General features: G+C 46.4%; 1 protein-coding gene across 1 annotated transcript in view; it reads left to right on the forward strand.

The window, feature by feature from the left end:
• The first annotated feature begins 2,109 nt into the window (after positions 1-2,109).
• Positions 2,110-15,998, forward strand: part of LOC129715133 (serine/threonine-protein kinase OSR1-like) — a 110,765-nt gene continuing 96,876 nt past the window's right edge. Inside the window, exon 1 of the mRNA XM_055665001.1 lies at positions 2,110-2,266. Coding sequence (XP_055520976.1) covers positions 2,197-2,266 — 70 coding nt within the window. The 5' untranslated portion in view covers positions 2,110-2,196. The remainder of the gene's footprint in view (positions 2,267-15,998) is intronic.

The following is a 15,998-nucleotide window of genomic DNA, read 5'->3' on the forward strand; positions in this document are numbered from 1 at the left end:
CCTCTTTAAGATACCCCTTCATCCCCCTACACTCCATGGAATAGAGGCCCAGCATACTCAACCTCTCCCTATAGCTCACACCCTCCAGTCCTGGCAACATCCTCGTAAATCTTTTCTGAACCCTTTCAAGCTTGACAATATCTCTCCTATAACATGGTGCCCAGAACTGAACACAATATTCTAAATGTGGTCTCAACGTCTTATACAACTGCAACATGACCTCCCAACTTCTACACTCAATACTCTGACTGATGAAGGTCAAAGTGCCAAAAGCCTTTTTGACCACCTTATCCTTCTGCGACTCCACCTTCAGGTAGAGCAGAGGGATCTAGGAGTACAGGTGCACGGTTCCTTGAAGGTTGAGTCGCAGGTAGATAGGATAAGCAATGGCAACAGCAATGGCAATGGCCTCGCCAACAGCCTGTCCCGTCCTTTCCTTCTTTGTTGTTTTTTGGTACGTTTTAAATGTATGTTTTAGTGTTCTTTAACTTGTTTTATGGGGGCAGGGGGACTTTTTCTAATCTCCTACCTCGAAGGAGATGCAATTTTTTCCCGTATCGTATCTCCATCCGCACTGCGGCCTAACATCGAGGAGTTGGCGGCCTCTTGCTGGAGACTGACTTCGGGAGCTCCAGCCGTGGTAGTCTGCGGGACTTAATATCGTGGAGCGGGCGGTCCCTGGTGGGAGTGTCTTCGGGAGTTCCAAGCTGTGGGAGTTTCGATCCCCCCAACGCGGGAGTTTCGATCGCCCCGACGCGGGAGTTTCGATCGCCCCGACGCGGGTGCTTAGATCGCCGGCTGTGGGATCTTCGATCACCCCAACTGCGAATGGTTCGACTCTCCTGACCGCTGCAGAATAAAGAGGGACGAAGATTGGACTTTATTGCCTTCCATCACAAACGACAATAGGCAATCGGTGCAGGAGTAGTCCATTCGGCCCTTGGAGCCAGCACCGTCGCACAGTGATGAATGTGGGGAGTACGCTGTGATGGATGTTTATGTTAACTTTAATGTAGGTTGAATGTGGCTCGAAGGGCCGAATGGCCTACTCCTGCACCTATTGTCTCTTGTGTGTTTGTTGCTTTTTTTTAGCATGGCTGTATGGTAATTGAGTTTCACTGTACCTTAATTGGTTCATGTGAAAATAAACTGACCTTTGAAACCTTTGACCCTTTGGGCCTTTGACCCTTTGGACCTTTGACCCTTTGGACCTTTGACCCTTTGGATCTTTGACCGTTTGATGCTTTGGGCCTTTGACCCTTTGAAACTTTGGCCATTTGACCCTTTGGACCTTTGACCCTTTGGGCCTTTGACCCTTTGGACCTTTGACCGTATGGGCCTTTTGACCTTTGACCCTTTGGACTGACCCTTTGGATCTTTGACCCTTTGACGCTTTGGGCCTTTGACCCTTTGAAACATTAACCCTTTGTATCTTTGACCCTTGACCCTTTGGACCTTTGACCCTTTGGACTGACCCTTTGAAACGTTGACCCTTTGGACCTTTGACCCTTTGGACCTTTGACCCTTGACATTTGACCATTTGGACCTTTGACCCTTTGGGCCTTTGGACCTTTGACCCTTGACTTTGGACCTTTGACCATTTGGACCTTTGACCCTTTGGGCCTTTGACCCTTTTGACCTTTGACCCTTTGGGCCTTTGACCAGCAGCATACGAGATGCAGGGGGCGGGATGATGTCGTTGATCGACAGCTCACCCGTCGATTGGGGCGGGGCGAGTCCATCCTGACAGACAGCTGACCTGCCCAATGGGGGCGCTAGCGGCGGCGGTGAGGCGGGACATCCTGGCCAGCCTGTGGAGCGGATGTGGGGCTGCGGCCAATGCGCCTGTGGTAGCCCGCGGGGGCGGGACTTCCGTGCGGGTGTGCACGCTGATGGACGTCTGCGCCGTCCAATGGTGGCGCAGCAACGTGGGGGCGGGACTTCCGTGCGGGTGTGCACGCTGATGGACGTCTGCGCCGTCCAATCGTGGCGCGGCAGTGTGGGGGCGGAACGTCCGGGCCTGTTGATGGACAGTGGGCTGGGCCAATGGGGGAGCGGCGGCGCTGCGTGGGGCGGGACGTCCGGCCGGGTGGCATGGCAACAGGGCGGGCGGGCTGGCGGCAGCGGCAGGAGCAGCAGCGGAGGACAGGACAGGACGCTCCCAGCGCCGGCAGCAGCAGCATCATCACCGCCACCATGGCCGACGACCCCAGCGCGCTGCCCTGGTCCATACAACGCGAGGACTACGAGCTGAAGGAGGTCATCGGTGAGGAGATGCCGCCGCGCCCTCACACTCACACACGGGGCAGGCGGGCGGGCAGATCCCGGCGGGAGGGTGGGAGTTAGGCCCTCCCCGGGACGGTGCTGGGGGTAGAGCGGAGTAGGGGAGGGAGGGCAGGGGGAGACAGAGACAGGAGTGAAGGGGAGAGAAAGAGGACCTGGATATGGGAGAGGCAGGGAGAGGTGACCGGGGGAGAGGTGACCGGGGGATGGGGTGACCAGGGGAGGACCTCTAGTTTAAATTCCATTTGGAATATTTTGGAGGACCAAGAAACCAAGAGTATAGGAGCAGGGAGGTTCTACTGCAGTTGTACAGGGTCTTGGTGAGACCACACCTGGAGTATTGCGTATAGTTTTGGTCTCCAAATCTGAGGAAGGACATTATTGCCATAGAGGGAGTGCAGAGACGGTTCACCAGACTGATTCCTGGGATGTCAGGACTGTCTTATGAAGAAAGACTGGATAGACTTGGTTTATACTCTCTAGAATTTAGAAGATTGAGAGGGAAACTTATAGCAACTTACAAAATTCTTAAGGGGTTGGACAGGCTAGATGTAGGAAGATTGTGACCGATGTTAGGGAAGTCCAGGACAAGGTGTCACAGCTTAAGGATAAGGGGGAAATCCTTTAAAACCGAGATGAGAAGAACTTTTTTCACACAGAGAGTGGTGAATCTCTGGAACTCTCTGCCATAGAGGGTAGTTGAGGCCAGTTCATTGGCTATATTTAAGAGGGAGTTAGATGTGGCCCTTGTGGCTAAGGGGATTAGGGGGTATGGAGAGAAGGCAGGTACGGGATACTGAGTTGGATGATCAGCCATTGAATGGCGGTGCAGGCTCGAAGGGCCGAATGGCCTACTCCTGCACCTAATTTCTATGTTTCTAAGAGGAGAAAGGAGGGCGGGGGCTGAGGAGAAGGGACTCGGGGAGGGGAGACCAGGGCAGGACTGGGGAGACAAGTCCAGGGCAGAACTGAGGCAATTAGAGAGGAGGGGAGACCAGACCAGTGGAAGGAAGAGGGGATGGGATGAGGAGACGATTAGGTGGGGATAGGGGAGGCGAGGAGGGAAGGGAAGGGAGGGGAGAGGAAGGGAAACAAGGGCAGGACCGGGGAGAGGTGAGGGGAGGGGGCATTGCAGAGCGGGATAGGGAGATGGGGATAGGGGAGAGGGAGAGGAGGAGCAGGGACGGGACGGGTTGACAGGGTTGGGGATGGGATGGGCAGGAGAGGGGACAGGGAATGGCGGGGGAGAGGAGGACAGGGGAGTAGAGAGGGCATGGACAGGGGTGAGTAGATCAGTGCCAGGGAAGGCCAGGCCGGTCTGTTGTCTCAGCTTGGAGCAGGAGAAGCTGTTTTTCATCTTAATGCAGATGTGACTGCTGTGTGTCTCAATGCACAGTCTATATCTTAGTGCAGGATGGGCTGTTTTATTATCTTAATGCAAGGGAGGGTGTTCTATATCTTAATGCAGACCAGGCTGCTCTATTTATTCAATGCATGAGAGGCTGCTCTATATTTTAATGCATCTCATCTGTATCTTTAGTGCCGGTGAGGGCTGTTTTATATATGGATGCAAGGGAGGCTGTTGCATATCTTAATGCAGGGCAGACAAAACGTGTAGTGCAGTGGAGCAGACAATGTGCATTCCTTCTCTCCAGAGATGGTGCCTGTCCTGCTGAGTTACTCCAGCATTGTGTGTCTATCTTTAATGCAGGACAGACGCCTCTGCATCACAATGCAGATGAGATTGCTGTGTGTTTTCATGCATGGGAGACTGCTAAATAACTTAATAGTGTGGAGGCTGGTCTGTATCTTAGTGCAAGAGAGGCTGTTTTTATATCTCAATGCAAGGGAGACTGCTTGCATGAAGTAGGGGAGGGGAGCAGGCTGCTTTATGTATTCAATACATAGAAATATAGGTGCAGGTGCAGACTATTTGGCCCTTCGAGCCAGCACTGTCATTCAATGTGATCCTGGCTGATCATTCACAATCAGTAAGTACCCCGTTCCTGCTTTCTCCCCATATCCCTAAGAGTTGAATCTAACTCTTGGAAAACTATGCAAGGGTATAATGTTAGTGTAGAAGGGGCAATTTTCTATCATAATGCAAGAGAGACTGTTGTATATCAGTGCAAGGAGATCTTTAATGCACGGGGTGCTTCTCTGTGTATTCAATGCTTAAGAGGCTGCTGCATGTCTTAATGCAGGTGAGGCTGTGGCATATCTTGATGCAGGAGGCTGCTTCATATCAATAAAAGGGAGGGTGCTGTGTATCATAATGCACAGGAGCTACTTCACTTAATGCAAGGGAGGTTTATGTTTTTAATGCAAGAGAGGCTGTTTTAGAACTTGCATGTAGCAAAGAATGTTTTATACATTTATTACAAGGGAGACTGCTCTATCTCTAATTCTAAATTTCAAGGTATTCCTGCATTTTTTAATTTTAGAAACATAGAATATACGTGCAGGAGGAGGCCATTTGGCCCTTCGAGCCAGCAATTGCGATCATGGCTGATTGTCCCCAATCAATAACCCGTGCTTGGCCTTCTCCCCATATCCCTTGATTCCTAGTTAAATAATGGTTGTTTTTTTTAATCCTATAGGAATCATTTCATGTAAATGCCTACTGTCTATATAAAGCTGCAGGCCTTTACCTGAAATAATTAAATTGTTAAATGATTCGTTTGCCAAGAGACCTGTTAAGCCTGATGGTGTTTGGGTCTGGATGAGTAATGCAGATTATTTTAGTTTTCATATTGAGTGTGGAATTACTCTTGGGAGGATTGAGGGAGAATGGAGTTCCCTGCATTTTAAATTTATATCAGTCCAGACAGAGTAATGCCACGTTTTCATATCAGCTGACTTACTGTTTTAAGCAGCAAATGTCTGCAAGTTAACGACCAGGCCATTTTGTGAAAGGATGACGTGCATATTCTGTTGTACCGTGCACTAATTCAGCTGACCATGTATAAATCATCTGTTAAATGTAACTTGGCTCAGTCTTATTCTCCAACAAGATTATTTCCACAAAGATTGCAAAGGTTGCAGCTTTAAAAAAAAAAATTGGAATGCATGGGGATTTTGTAGCAAAGTCACTTCTGTGTTTCAGTTCAGAATTGTACTTACTAACAAAAATACTTAATTTAAAACTGCACAACTTAGGATGGTCTTTCTTGAATTTCAAGCTTTTGTTCCTCAGTGTTAACTTGAAATCGATGAATGAAGGATGTGCTGTCGTGGAGTAATTGGGGTGACGTTCGGTGTGTCGTGTTGATCCCATCTCTTGTCAGTGGGGAAATAAACATCATTACATTGCCCCAAGGATTCTGGGCTGAGTTCTTGTCTACTTGGAAGCCCAGGGTTGGTGGGAGGGGGAGGATAAAATAGCTTCTTTGTTTATTCTTTTCAGGTCTTTGGGATTGTAACTTGGTTGTGATATACCTGCCTCGAGACTTGCACAGCAAAATATTTTTTATAGATTAAAATACCAAGGTGACTGGTGCTATCAAGGTGAGCAAGGTTGTCTAGAGGTCTGGAATTACTATTTATAAAGTAACTCTCTCCGCAGCTGGTCAGAGTGGGTGATCTTTGCAGGTTGAGATATTTTTCTCTGCAGAGCAATTCTGAAAATTGCAATTCTTTCATGCCACAGTCTCAAACCAATGTGATTTCTATAAATACTGTTATTAACGTAGTTGTGTGTTGGGGAGTCTCGGCCCAAAGCATCACCCATTCCTTCTCTCCTGAGATGCTGCCTGTTCCCGCTGAGTTACTCCAGCATTTTGTGTCTACTGTAGTTTACTAGCTATGTTGTCTACATACTTTTCATTATTTTTGATGGTTGAAGAATTTAATTGCTTACTGACTGATAAGCAAATGATTTTAAAATATTTCTGCAGTTGCTGGTTTGGTGAAAAAAGAGCACAAAGTGCTGGAGTAACTCAGTCATTCAGCGGGTCAGGCAGCATCTGTGGAGAACATGGATAGGTGACATTTCACACAGTGCTGGAGTAACTCAGCGGGTAAGGCAGCATCTGTGGAGAACATGGATAGGTGACGTTTCACAGAGTGCTGGAGTAACTCAGCGGGTCAGGCAGCGTCTGTGGGGAACATGGATAGGTGACGTTTCACACAGTGCTGGAGTAACTCAGCGGGTCAGGCAGCATCTGTGGAGAACATGGATAGGTGACGTTTCACAGAGTGCTGGAGTAACTCAGCGGGTCAGGCAGCATCTGTGGGGAACATGGATAGGTGACATTTCCTCGCACAATCCATGTTCTGCTGGAACCGCTGAATTGCTCCAGCATTTTGTATCTTTGGTTCTTGGGCCCTCATGACGGAAAAATTGAGGCAGGTATTTCACTCGGAGGTTGGTGGGAATATGGAACAAGCTGCCAGAGGAGGTTGTGGAGGCAGGTACTATAAACAGCATTTAAAACACATTTGGCCATGTACAGGGAAAGATTTATGGGCCAAACGCAGGCAGGTGGGACGAGTGTGGCTGGGCTATTTTGGTTTACATGGATAATTAGGCCGATGGGACTGTTCCCATGCTGTATGATTCTACGACTCTGGGTGGAATGAATTGGAGGGGAAACTTCCTAATCTGTGCCAAATGTAGGGAAACATGACATTTACGTTTATTATAAATAGATTTATAATGTCCTTTAAATTATTCTTAAGTAGATCTAGCCTGAGTAGTTTTACCTTTGGTCTAGATATTTGAATGGCAAGTTAAGCATGCATCTGCAACTGGCAGGCCCCTGGCACTTTTTTTAGTTTACTTTATTGTCACGTGTACTGAGGTACAGTGAACAGCTTTATGTTGTATGCTATACAGTCAGTGAAAGACTGTATGTGATTACAATCAAGTTATCCACAGTGTACAGATACAGGTTGAGGAGGATAACATTTAGTGCAAGGTAGTGCAAATTAAAGATAGTCCAAGGGTCTCCAATGAGTTAGATGGTAGGTCAGGATGCTCTCTAGTGTGTGATTGGATTGCCTGATGACAACCTGGAAAGAAACTCCCTGAATCTGGAGTGTGAGTTTTCACACTTTTGTACCTCGTGCCTGATGGGCGAGGGGAGAACAGGGAGTTACCGGGATGAGACTGTTTCTTGATTATGCTGCTGGCCTTGCCGAGGCAGTGTGAAGTGTAGATAAAGTAAATGAAAGGGAGGTTGGCTTATGTGATGGTCTGGGTTGCATCCACAATTCTCTGCAGTTTCTTGCGGTCTTGGGTGGAGCTGTTCCCAAAGCATGCTGTGATGCATCCCGTTAAAATCCTTTTCATGATGTTGGTGAAAGTTGTCGGGGGTATGCCAAATCTACGAAGCCTTCTAAGGAAGTAGAGGGTACACAAAAATGCTGGAGAAACTCAGTGGGTACAGCAGCATCCATGGAGCGAAGGAAATAGGCAACGTTTCGGGCCGAAACCCTTCTTCAGATGTTGGTATGCTATCACTTCCATTGCTTAATTATGACTCCCCCAGGCCAAGTTGCTGGTGATATTTATACCTGGGAAGGTAGACAAAAATGCTGGAGAAACTCAGCTGGGGTGAGGCAGCATCTATGCAGTGAAGGAATAGGTGATGTTTCAGGTCAAGACCCTTCTTCAGACTGATGTGGGGAAGGGGCGGGAAAAAGAAAGGAAGAGGCGGAGATAGTGTGCTGTGGGAGAGCTGGGAAGGGGAGGGGAAGGAGGGAGAAAGCAGGGACTACCTGAAATTGGAGAAGTCAATGTTCATACTGCTGGGGTGTAAACTACCCAAGCGAAATATGAGGTGCTGCTCCTCCAATTTTACGGTGGGACTCACTCTGGCCATGGAGGAAGCCCAGGACAGAAAGGTCGGATTCGGAATGGGAGGGGGAGTTGAAGTGCTGAGCCACCAGGAGATCAGGTTGGTTATTGCGAACTGGTTATTATACCTGGGAACTTGTCTTTCAACCATCTCTCTGGATTGTTGGGTTATTGAACTTGTGGCCATGTATGTGTGAGCACCACTGCATCACTTGCTGCTTCTGTAAGGTGACTGCACAACACACAAAGCAAGTTATGGAAATACTAACAAAGGTTGAGCACTGCTTTTTGTAAATGCAGAAACGTGGGCTCTAAACAGTAATTGCAAGGCATCAAGTTCACTTTGAACTTTAGTTTTCTCAGGAATAGGATAAACCAATGCTGAAGCTATCTATGGTTATAATTTAAAGCAAGACCAACTTGTAGTTAAAATGCTTTAACATATCTGCCTGAAATATCAAAGCAATTCACATTACGATGAAGATAGAGACAAAATGCTGGAGTAACTCAGCAGACAGGCAGCATCTCTGGAGAGAAGGAATGGGTGACGTTTTGGGTCGAGACACTTCTTCCCTGATGAAGGGTCTTGACCCGAAACGTCACCCATTCCTTCTCCCCAGAGATGCTGCCTGCCCTGCTGAGTTACTCCAGCATTTTGTCTCTATCTTAAGTGTGAACCAGCATCTGCAGTTCCTTCCTTCACATTGCAATGAGCTATTTTTGTGTCGTGATTGTACCTAATATAACACAATATTAAACAAAGGCTCCATTTATCTATTCCAAGTCCGTGAGGGATGTTTTAAATGTATTAGCATTATTTGAAGATGAGCAATGAGGGCTGTAGGTAGGGTTGCCAACTGCCCTGAGTTAACAATGTTATTTGTGATCACTCTGTTGTTGGTATGTCATGTTGTCACTTGCGGGCGGAGCACCAAGGCAAATTCCTTGTATGTGAATACTTGGCCAATGAACTTATTCGTTCATTCATTCCAAACTTTGACAGAATTGGAAGCACCGTTCCCCTTTTCAACTCCTCCCCACTCGCCCAGCTCGCTGCCACTGCATTAGTCTGCTTCTCACCTTGTTCGTCGAGATATTAAAAAAAAATACAGCTTGGAAGCAGGCCCTTCAGCCCACCGAGTCCACGCCGACCATCATTCACCCACTCTTCACTTTCTCATCCTCTCCCTGAACACGAGACGCAATTTTAGAGGTTGATTAACCTGCACGTCTTTGGAATGAGGGTGGAAACAGGAGAAACTCTTGTGGTCACTGGGAGAATGAGCAAACGCCACATTGGCAGCACCTGTCAGGATTTGTCAGTGAAGCACCAGCACAGGTGCTTCTGCTTCCATATTACATTTAAAGATGCATCTTGCAGCTATCCCTCTGATTCATATTTACCGGCTATGCCCAAGTTGTGTGCTGCGGTGTTGACTCCTAGTCCTTAACTCTTGTAGTTCTCTTACAGTTATCAAGGGTGACTTTAATAGTCACTTTAATACAGCTTTTTTCCACGAGTAGTAGCTCTACTCAATAACCAAAAATCTGTAGCCTCCTTTTGCTCTGGTATTTCATTTAATTCACATGTTTAATCGATAATGTTTTATTATTAATGTTTAATGTTTTATGTGTCATTCCTAACTGTCACTATGTCATGTTGTCACTTGCGGGCGGAGCACCAAGGCAAATTCCTTGTATGTGAATACTTGGCCAATAAACTTATTCATTCATTCAAATTGGTCGCAGCGCTAAGGAGGATGATTTCCTGGAATGTATACAAGAGACTTTTTTAAACCAATATGTAGAAGAACTGACTAGAGGACAGGCCACCCTAGACTGGGTATTGTGTAATGAGGAAGGATTAGTTAACGATCTTGTTGTGCAAGGCCCCTTGGGCAACAGTGACCACAATATGGTAGAATTCTGCATTAGGATGGAGAGTGACACGGTTAATTCAGAGACTAGCGTCATGAACGTAAAGAATGGAGACTTGGAAGGTATGAGACGGGTGTCTGGTAGGAAGGGGGGAGAGGGAGGTGAAAGTGGGGGAGGTGAGGAGGGAGAGTGGTGGAGGAGGGGGGGATAGAGGGAGGGGAGGGAGAGAGGTGGGGGAGGTAGTGAGTGGCGGATAGAGGGTGAGGAGGGCAATGGAGGAGGGAGGAGTGAGATTGGGGGGGGGTGAGGACGGGAGCAGGGAGGGGAGGGGAGAGGGGTTGTGGAGGGAGTGACTGAGGGTAGGGGAAAGGAGAGGGAGAGTGTGGGAGGGAGTGCTGGGGATGAGGGGGAATGGAGGAGGATAGTTATAGGAAGAGGGATGGCGAGGCGCAATTGGGGGAGGGTTGCCGTGACTGGCGTCACAACGGGAACCCTGTCAGCCGTGCCTGTGCAGTTGGGGGCTATGGGACAGTGGAGGAATATTGCCTTGGGGGACGGGGCTTTACGGGTCCGCACCTGGTCTAGTGTATATTAATGATTTAGATGAGGGAATCTCCAGGTTTGCTATGACACAAAGCTGGGTGGCAGTGTGAGCTGCGATGAGGATGCTATGAGGCTGCAGGTTGAAGTCGACAGGTTGAGTGAGTGGGCAGATGTATGGCAGATGCAGTATAATGTGGATAAATGTGAGGTTTTCCGCTTTGGTGGCAAGAACAGGAAGGCAGATTATTAAATAGGTGTGCTTGTATATCAGTCACTGAAAGTCAGCATGCAAGTACAGCAGGGAGTGAAGAAAGCGAATGCCGTGTTACATCGAAATGTTGGCCTTCATTGCGAGAGGATTTGAGTTTAGGAGCAAGGAGGTCCTACTGCAGTTGTACAGGGCCCTCTTCCCATGTTGCCCTGTTCTGCGTTAGACTTGACCAGTGTTCTGCGTGCCTTTTCTATTCTATTCAAGCACGCTTGACAAACCAAAAATCACTTTGCGGTGATCAGATTCTGTTCACTATAATGTTAGCTCATGGTTAGGCAAGAAAAAAAATAGTGCCGGAGTGGTGACCTTTTGCCAGCATCAGAAGAGATCGTGGTGAGACGAGAACGTCTGTTGCTGGTCAACCACGGAAGGTGATGGCTGGAGGCACAAGCAGCCTGGGGATTGCCTGAATTTATTCTAGCATTTATTTCAAGAGGGCATGTATACAAAAACAGGGATGTAATGGCTGGTCAGGCTGCATTTGGAATATTGTGAGCAATTTTGGGCACCATATCTTAGGAAGGATGTGCTGGCTCTGGAGAGGGTCCAGAGGAGGTTTATAAGAATGGTCTCAGGAATGAGTGGGTTAACCTAATGATGAGCGTTTGTCGGCACTGGGCCTGTACTCGCTGGAGTTTAGAGAATGAGGGGGCCCCTCATTGAAACGTACAGAATTGGATAGAGTGGATGTGGACAGGATGTTTCCACTAGTGGGAGAGTCTAGGTCCAGAGGTCACAGCCTCAGAATTAAAGGACGTTCTTTTAGGAAGGAGATGAGGAGACATTTATTTAGTCGAAGGGTGGTGAATCTGTGGCATTCTTTGTGACAGAAGGCTGTGGAGGTCAAGTGTAGGCATTTTTTTTGCAGAACTAGATATATTCTTGATTACAAATGTCAGAGGTTATAGGAAGAAGACAGGAGAATGCAGTTAGGAGGGAGAGATAGATCAGCCGTGATTGAATGGAGGAGTAGACAATGGGCTGGATGGCCTAATTCTACTATCCCTTATCTTATGAATTGGGCACTGCTCAAAACAACTGAAAAGTGGACTGAACTTGGCAGATGGTGGCAAAAAATGGCACCTTTCGCATGCAGTCGCTGTCGACTATTTCTGCACAATTGCTAATCGGGGATGGTACAGCAATACTCTACTGGTGTATTTGCAAGAAAATCATTTCACTCCCTGTTTGCACTTTACACATGTGACAAGATAGCACCATTGGACCATTAATGTTGCACCTGTTTACAATTATCCTGAAGGCCTGGCTTCTTCCTGTCTCTAATGGTCTCCAGCCTTAATGATATGAGCTCCCAAAACCCCCAGTTCTGATCCTGAACATTCTTAATTGAGTTGGTTCTGCTGTTGACTGGGGAATCTTTGTCTTGCTAGGTCCTGTTCTAGAATTCCCTAACCCTTTCAGGTTTCCTACCTCAGTTTATTCTTATTCCTTTTGACCACGGTTTTGGATGTCCACTCTGACATCTCTTGTGGCATGTTGATGAAGCTTTCATGCAGTGCAGTCTCCTGGGATATGTTGCTATACATTTCTGTGTGAAGTGATATTGCTGGGAGAGATTACTACCCTGTTGGCCTAATGACAGTCCCGACATTTCATGTTCATTAGGTGTAGGTGCAGAATTAGGCCCTTTGGCCCATCAAGTCCACTCCAGCATTCAATCATCGTTGATCTATCTTTCCTCCTCAACCCCAATCTCCTGCCTTTTCCTCATAACTCCTTATACCCTTTTAAGCCATGTGTTTAAAGCTGTGAGGCAATGCAGTAGAGGAGGTCAATAATAGTCATACAATAATGAGTTGTCCAGGATAAAAATAACCTCTTTGTCTCACGTTGCCTAACTCCATTTGTCTGTCCCTGGGCCATATCACTCCTCTTGTAATCCCTTTGGGCCATCTTTGTTAAAAGGACAAATGATTGTTTGTGTCCCTAGTAATCATTCTCAACGCGTTCCCCATGTTGGGGGAGTCCAGAAGCAGGGATCACTCTTTAAGAATAAAGGGTTGGCCATTTAGGACTGAGATGAGGAAAAACCTTTCCACCCAGAGTTGTGAATCTGTGGAATTTTCTGCCACAGAAGGCAGTGGAGGCCAATTCACTAGGTGTTTTCAAAGGAAGTTTGATTTAGCTCTTCGGAATCAAGGGATATGGGGAGAAATCTGGAACGGGGTACTGATTTTAGGTGATCAGACATGACCATATTGAATGGCGGTGCTGGCTCGAAGGGCTGAAAGGCCTACTCCTGCACCTATTTTTCGTTGTTTCTATTCTTCTATACCAACCAACGCAATCGCCCAATGCCCTCACTGAATTATTGAACCATCTCACTTGTGGAAATATTTAATTCCCTGTGCCTGGAGTATGTTGTTTATTTAAATAAGATGCACATGGCCTGATGCAGTGCCTGCTTTGGGTTTCACTGAGTAGAATCAGTCTCATGATTGCATTCCTTGTCGATTCTGAATGCCCTTTTGAAGTTCTTGATGCCGGCCTGCGTTTCCTGAATACTATTTCCTAACCGCTTACAATGCCCGACATTTGTGTGGTGTCACTGATGTGTACAGCTATTGTTCAGATCTGAAACGAGTGCACTGCTGGGCTTTGACCATTGTATTAGATTAAAGGAGATCAAATGAGAGGGAGTTTACAATTTAGTGCAACAATGAATGATGCGTTTACCTCAGCATTCGTGTTACTCCAACCATATTGATCAGCTGAACAATCTCCAGTTGTTGACAATGTGTTACTTGTTCTATTCTGATTTTATTGTGAACTTGAAGTGGGACAGTATTCATGAGCTTTTTTTAACTGCACCATAAAGTTAGCCTGCCACCTTTTAGTGTTTTATAACTGCACCCATGACTTTTCCTCTCAAAGTCGAAGCACTTTGATATTCTTCCTCCAGAAGCAGCATGCATTAAATTGCATCTGTCACTTCTGCTCATTTTTCAGTGCTGCGTTAGTCTTTTCTTGAAACTGACGACTGTCCTCACTGTTATTTATGTTGTCAAAATGTTGTGTCGTCTGAAAATGTTGAGTTTATGATATCTGTTGAATAAGCACCATGGTGATTATAATAATGCGAGTCTCTGGAGATCCCACTGCAAACATCTCCACTGAGAGAAATATATCACCAATCAATGTACCTGTATCACCAATGCCTCTATCTCTCCCGATACTAATGTTTCAATGTTCCATCTTTCCCTTTATGTCTATTCCTGAGTCAGTTATACACATGGATACATGCCCTTTGGCCCAACTCATCAATGCTAACCAAGATGCTCCACCTTAACTAGTCCCATTTGCCTATGCCTGGCCCAGATCCTGCTAAACCTTTCCTATCCATGTACCTGTCCAAAATACCATCTGAATGTATTTATTGTACCTGCCTCAACGACTTACTCTGGCAGCTCGTACCATATACCCACTCCCCTCTATGTGGAAGCTGTAGCAGTTGCCTCAACTACCTCTTTTGGCAGCTTGTTCCATATACCCACCTGTGTGGATATGGACTGTGTGGATATGGATATACCCACTTGTTCCATATATCCACCATATATCCACTGTGTGGAAAATGGGTTGTTATCCTAATATTGTTTGAAATTTCCCTTACACATTTCCACAACCTTGATCAACCTGCTTTGTTTTTTCATTAAGAGACTCAGTAGGGTTTAGGGCCACCATTTCCCCCCCCAAATAAATCAGTGCTGCCTGATCCTTAACATTTGCTTGGTCAAATAAGGATTGAGTTAGTCTTTGACGCCACTAACTGTTAGTGTTTGCATAACCAGCATTGGGCTGGCATCTTGTTATTTGTAGTCTACCTTTTTTTGTTCTGAACAAGAGTGGCATTTACACTTCCTCTAGGAAATTAAAGATTAAAAAAAAGAATATACTCAGTGTGACAGTGTGTAATGAATGTCTGAATTAACTAAATGTATCTTTTAAATTCTTTTCTAAATGGGGAGAGAATCCAGATATCGGGGATGCAAAGGGACTTGGGAGTGTGTGTGCAGGATTCCCAAAAAGCTAATTTGCAAGTTGAATCAATAGTCAAGAAAGCAAACACAATGCAAGCATTTATTTCAAGAGGGCTTATGTACAAAAACAGGGATGTAATGCTGAGGCTCTAAGGCGCTGGTCAGGCCGCATTTGGAATCTATCTATTTATGTCGTTCATTCCAACTTGGGGTTGAGTGGTGCCATCTGTTTCATCATGTCCTGCCACTCTCTTCTGTCCTTAGCTAGCCTGCTAGCTCTGATCAGGGAGTCGATGTTCTTTTTGCTGCAGTCTGCTTTCAGGCAGTCACTCCATCTTTTTGGTGGTCTTCCTCGGGCAGTTTCCATGGACACGTGCCTCAATTGCTAATTTGGGAAAGCGTGACGGTGGCATTCGCTGGATATGGCCGAAGCAACGTGGTCTTTTTGTTGTAATTCTGTCCTGAATGGTTCATTCCATACCAAGGGTTGCATGTATGGTGGTGTTCCGGATCCTGTCGAGGAGTGGCGCTCCCATTATTTTGCGAAGGCACATCATTTCAAATGTTGAAAGTCTGTTTCCATCTTCCTTCATTAGTGTCCATGTTTCCGCTCCATCCAGCAGCATTGAGAGCACTATATAGAGCTTGGTCTTAGTGCTGCTTCAGATGTCTTTGGTGCTCCATATCTTTTGGAGTTTTTGAACAGCTTTCCCAATGCGTAAATTTACGTGTTTGGAGCAGGATCCGGTTTGTCGTATCTTTCCTCCTAGATAACTCCTCAATCTGGGCTAATGATGTACCATTGATTTTGATATTTATTTTTATATTCCCTTTGGAGATTGCCTGCACTTGTTGATTTTCAGTCCCAGAGCTTTACTGCTTTCACTTTTGGGCACCATATCTGAGGAAGGATGTGCTGGCTCTGGAGAGGGTCCAGAGGAGGTTTACAAGAATGATCCCAGGAATGTGTAGGTTAACATATGATGAGCGTTTGACGGCACTGGGCCTGTACGCGCTGGAGTTTAAAAGAATGAGGGGGGACCTCATTGAAACGTACAGAATAGTGAAAGGCTTGGATAGAGTTAATGTGGAGAGGATGTTTCCATTAGTGGGAGAATCTAGGACTAGAGGTCATAGCCTCAGAATTAAAGTATGTTCTTTTAGGAAGATGAGAGAGAATTTCTATAGTAAGAGGGTGATGAATCTGTGGAATTCTTTGCCAAAG

The sequence above is a fragment of the Leucoraja erinacea genome, unplaced genomic scaffold (genome assembly GCF_028641065.1).
Source record: "Leucoraja erinacea ecotype New England unplaced genomic scaffold, Leri_hhj_1 Leri_102S, whole genome shotgun sequence".
Taxonomy (NCBI): domain Eukaryota; kingdom Metazoa; phylum Chordata; class Chondrichthyes; order Rajiformes; family Rajidae; genus Leucoraja; species Leucoraja erinaceus.